Here is a 3,251-nt window from a genome sequence, read left to right as displayed (position 1 = left end):
CCCATCAAAAACAAGGAGTTCTTCTTGGAGACTGGGTTCTCCAATACTTGCTTAACAGCAGTATTATACCAGAAGCACGACAATGTCAACAAAGTCATCTCGTATGCGAGCAAGACTTTTTCCTCTGTGGAGGAAAAACGATTGTGAAAAGGAACTCCTGGCAACAGTGCAGGCATTTAAGAATTACCGCCTGTTCATCCAGGGGGAGCACATCATTGTCGAGACTCACCAGTCCTTGCAATACCTCCAAAGTGACCGAATCCGAACAGGGAACGTGAGTGATTCTAGAATCTCTTCCTGGATTCTGTCCATGCAAGGCTTTCCTGTGGAGGTCAGTTATGGCCAAAACCAGACGAGTCCCATCACGCAATGTTTGGCCGACTTGCATGATTGTGCTCAAGAAAACCGTTGAGGAGGAAAGACTAAAAACCTAAGACGACATGGAGGCGTACCTTACTTCCCCGCACAAAATCTATGAGGAAAACACGTGCCAGGGGATACCCACGGTTTATGTGGAATGGTGCTCCTACCATGTTGACAACCACGGGGTAAAGGAACTAGTGGCTGGCATTGCGAATGCCTGGGTGAATGATGCCCCAGAGCCCTCTGCTGGGTACAAGATCAGTCCCCGAAGTAGTCAAGTGGCAGAATTGATGGCGGTACATAAAGCTATCATCACTGCCATGCAACACCAACTACAAGAACTGGTCATAATCACTGATTCAGATTATGTCAGGAATGGGTTTGTGGAGCACCTGATTAATTGGAAAAACCGAGGCATGCTGTGTGCAAACAAACCACTCAAGCATGAGCATGGGAAATGTATACAAGCCATTGATGATCTGGTCACCTCCAAAGAGATGACCATCTACTGGAAAAAGATCAAGTCACTCTAGAGTAGAGGAACCAGAATGGATTTGGCTGACCAGTTGGTCAAAACCAGAGCCATCCACAGGGATCTCAGAGATAGAGTCCCTGTTGGGGGATATCCAGGTAGCTGCTCACCAGGTCCCAAACACTTGACCAAAACGCTCAACTGCCCAGTGGAGTAAGGAAACACCAGATGCCGATTTGATATGGCACAAAAGGGGGATCTGATTATTGGGAAATTTTATCAACACCTTGAAGACTCTGTGAATTTTTCTCTGACCGAATCCAATTACATTGGGAAAGAGGATCTCTGGGTGTTGATGAAGTTTGCCAAAATGTTCCGAATCCAAGACGGTTTGTTGGTAGGGAGATCCATCTCTAGATGGGACCAGTGGGTAGTACCTACCTCATTCCGAAACCTGATGTTAAGTCACGCCCATGACATAGCCACAGCCGGTCATAGGGGGTTTCATAAAACTTTGAAATCTTGCGAGAGGTTGCATACTGGCCACACATGTGTCAGGACCTTGGCCAATACTTGAAGGGGTGTCTTGTGTGTGCGCAATTCCAGCCAAGTTCCCTCACACTCACAGCTCCCCTACAGAAAAGGGGATGACACTGCCTCAGTCAGATTTGCAGGTAGATTTCATCTGGCCCTTGATTCACTCCTCTAGAGGAAACAAGTACATGTTAACCGTGACATGGTGGTTTACCAAGTGGGTGGAATGTCTCCCTGACCCGAATTGCAAAGCAGAAACAGTAGCTGCCCTGATGATCAATCACATCTTCTCACGTTTCGGACCGAGGAAGTCACTTTACCAGCGAGGTGATAGCAAACATGTGGGAGATACTCGGGGTAAAGAGAAAATTCCACATTGCCTACTGCCCAGCCTTGAGTGGGTGAGTTGAGGTACAATAAAATGATTGTGGGCATTCTAAAGAAGTTCATGGCGGGCTCTGGGCCTATTTGGGACATCTGATATCGCTTGACCTGATGGCCATCGGGTCTACACCATATTCTGCAACAAAAATGTCACCATTCGAGCTCATGACTGGGTGAAAAATAGTGCTACCTCAGCATCTGCTCTACAGAATTCAAGAGCAGACCCTGATCAACGCGTCCACGACCCATGGACACATTGAGGATTTGCTAAAACACCTTCAGCATGCTTTTGCATATGTTCAGCGAAATCTTGAATAGTCGGTAGAGGGGATGAAAAATCACTACAATTTAAAGGCCTCTAAGAAAGAGTACCAAGTAGGAGAAAGGGTCTACCTGTACAATTTTCAAAGGAACTAGACCAAAGAGCAGAAGTTCCTCCCCTCCTGGCGCGGCTCCTTTGAAATTGTAGATAAAATCTCACCTGTCGCCTATAAGATCCACATGACTAAAGGAGAACAAATGGAAGGGAAATGGGTTCCCATAAAAAACAGTTGAAGAGCTGTCATCCCAGGCAGAAATGGCGACTGATTGAAGAACCCAGTGAGGGTAGAGCTCAGGAGCCATCTGAAGAGTAAACAAAGAATTGGAACCCAGATGAAGAAAATCATACATTTACATGGAGTAGAACAATTATGCTTATTTTGAAGTGCTTGCAAATGATTGGCAAGTAAAACCAGGTTTGTAATGTTATATACTGTGATAATGTCTTTTGTTCTTTTGTCAATTTTCACATCCCTACCTGGGAAAATAGAATTGTATGAAATACTTAATCTCTTCTTTCTTCTTGGCTGATTAAATAACTTCTTGCCTCTACAGGCCAGAGGGGAGCCGCCGGAACAGGAGAGGCCCAGGATAAAAACCTAATGGAAAAATAAAATTCCGAAAACGAGTGGAGGACCGACCAGAGCACCACTCCATGAGGACCAGGAACAGAGCAGACACACTCTGAAGGAGAGTCCTGAAACGAACCCAAGAGCAGGCGCTCTAAAGGAGATTCCTGAGGTAAACCCATGCAATGTGAAATGGACACCCCACTCTCTCCTAGCTCTTCTCCCTGCATAAATTCAACAAAGAACTAGGAGGGGGGAAATCTGTGGGGTGAAATAGCCCCTAGGATGAGAGACATAAGGTCCAATTTAAGGCCCTACATTTTCAAAGCCAAAGGAAAGGAAAGGTGCAAATTAATGGAGAGGGGTGAACTGACATTCGCAAAGAAAGCAAAAAATACATGGCAAGGATATTTTGACTAACTCCACAGAACCCTTAATGTGATGTCAGTATTGTGTGCAGCAGTTGAGTGAAGCAATCACTTGCTTTCATGAACATGGAATGAAATGAGTAATTTCGTTTTTCCTCCTTTAACTAAAAATATGCTCAGAAAATTGTGTGCAAGACCTTTTAAAATATTAACTGGGTTTCATAATGTCCCCATCACAGA

The 3,251-nt window shown here is 45.1% G+C and overlaps 1 protein-coding gene across 1 annotated transcript; it reads left to right on the top strand.

The window, feature by feature from the left end:
- The first annotated feature begins 440 nt into the window (after positions 1-440).
- On the top strand, positions 441-896 carry LOC138515339 (ribonuclease H-like). The gene has a single exon (XM_069630224.1). It carries the CDS (start codon positions 441-443, stop codon positions 894-896), a length of 456 nt encoding a protein of 151 aa, XP_069486325.1.
- Positions 897-3,251: the final 2,355 nt, after the last annotated feature.

This window comes from Ambystoma mexicanum, chromosome 6q (genome assembly GCF_040938575.1).
Source record: "Ambystoma mexicanum isolate Mex_15411 chromosome 6q, UKY_AmexF1_1, whole genome shotgun sequence".
NCBI lineage: Eukaryota > Metazoa > Chordata > Amphibia > Caudata > Ambystomatidae > Ambystoma > Ambystoma mexicanum.
The sequence above is the reverse complement of the archived record's forward strand: the minus strand, read 5'-3'. Positions and strand labels throughout refer to the sequence as shown.

Coding starts and splice junctions, on each gene's coding strand:
- LOC138515339 (XM_069630224.1), top strand. CDS start 441: ATGGAGGCGTACCTTACTTCCCCGCACAAAATCTATGAGGAAAACACG.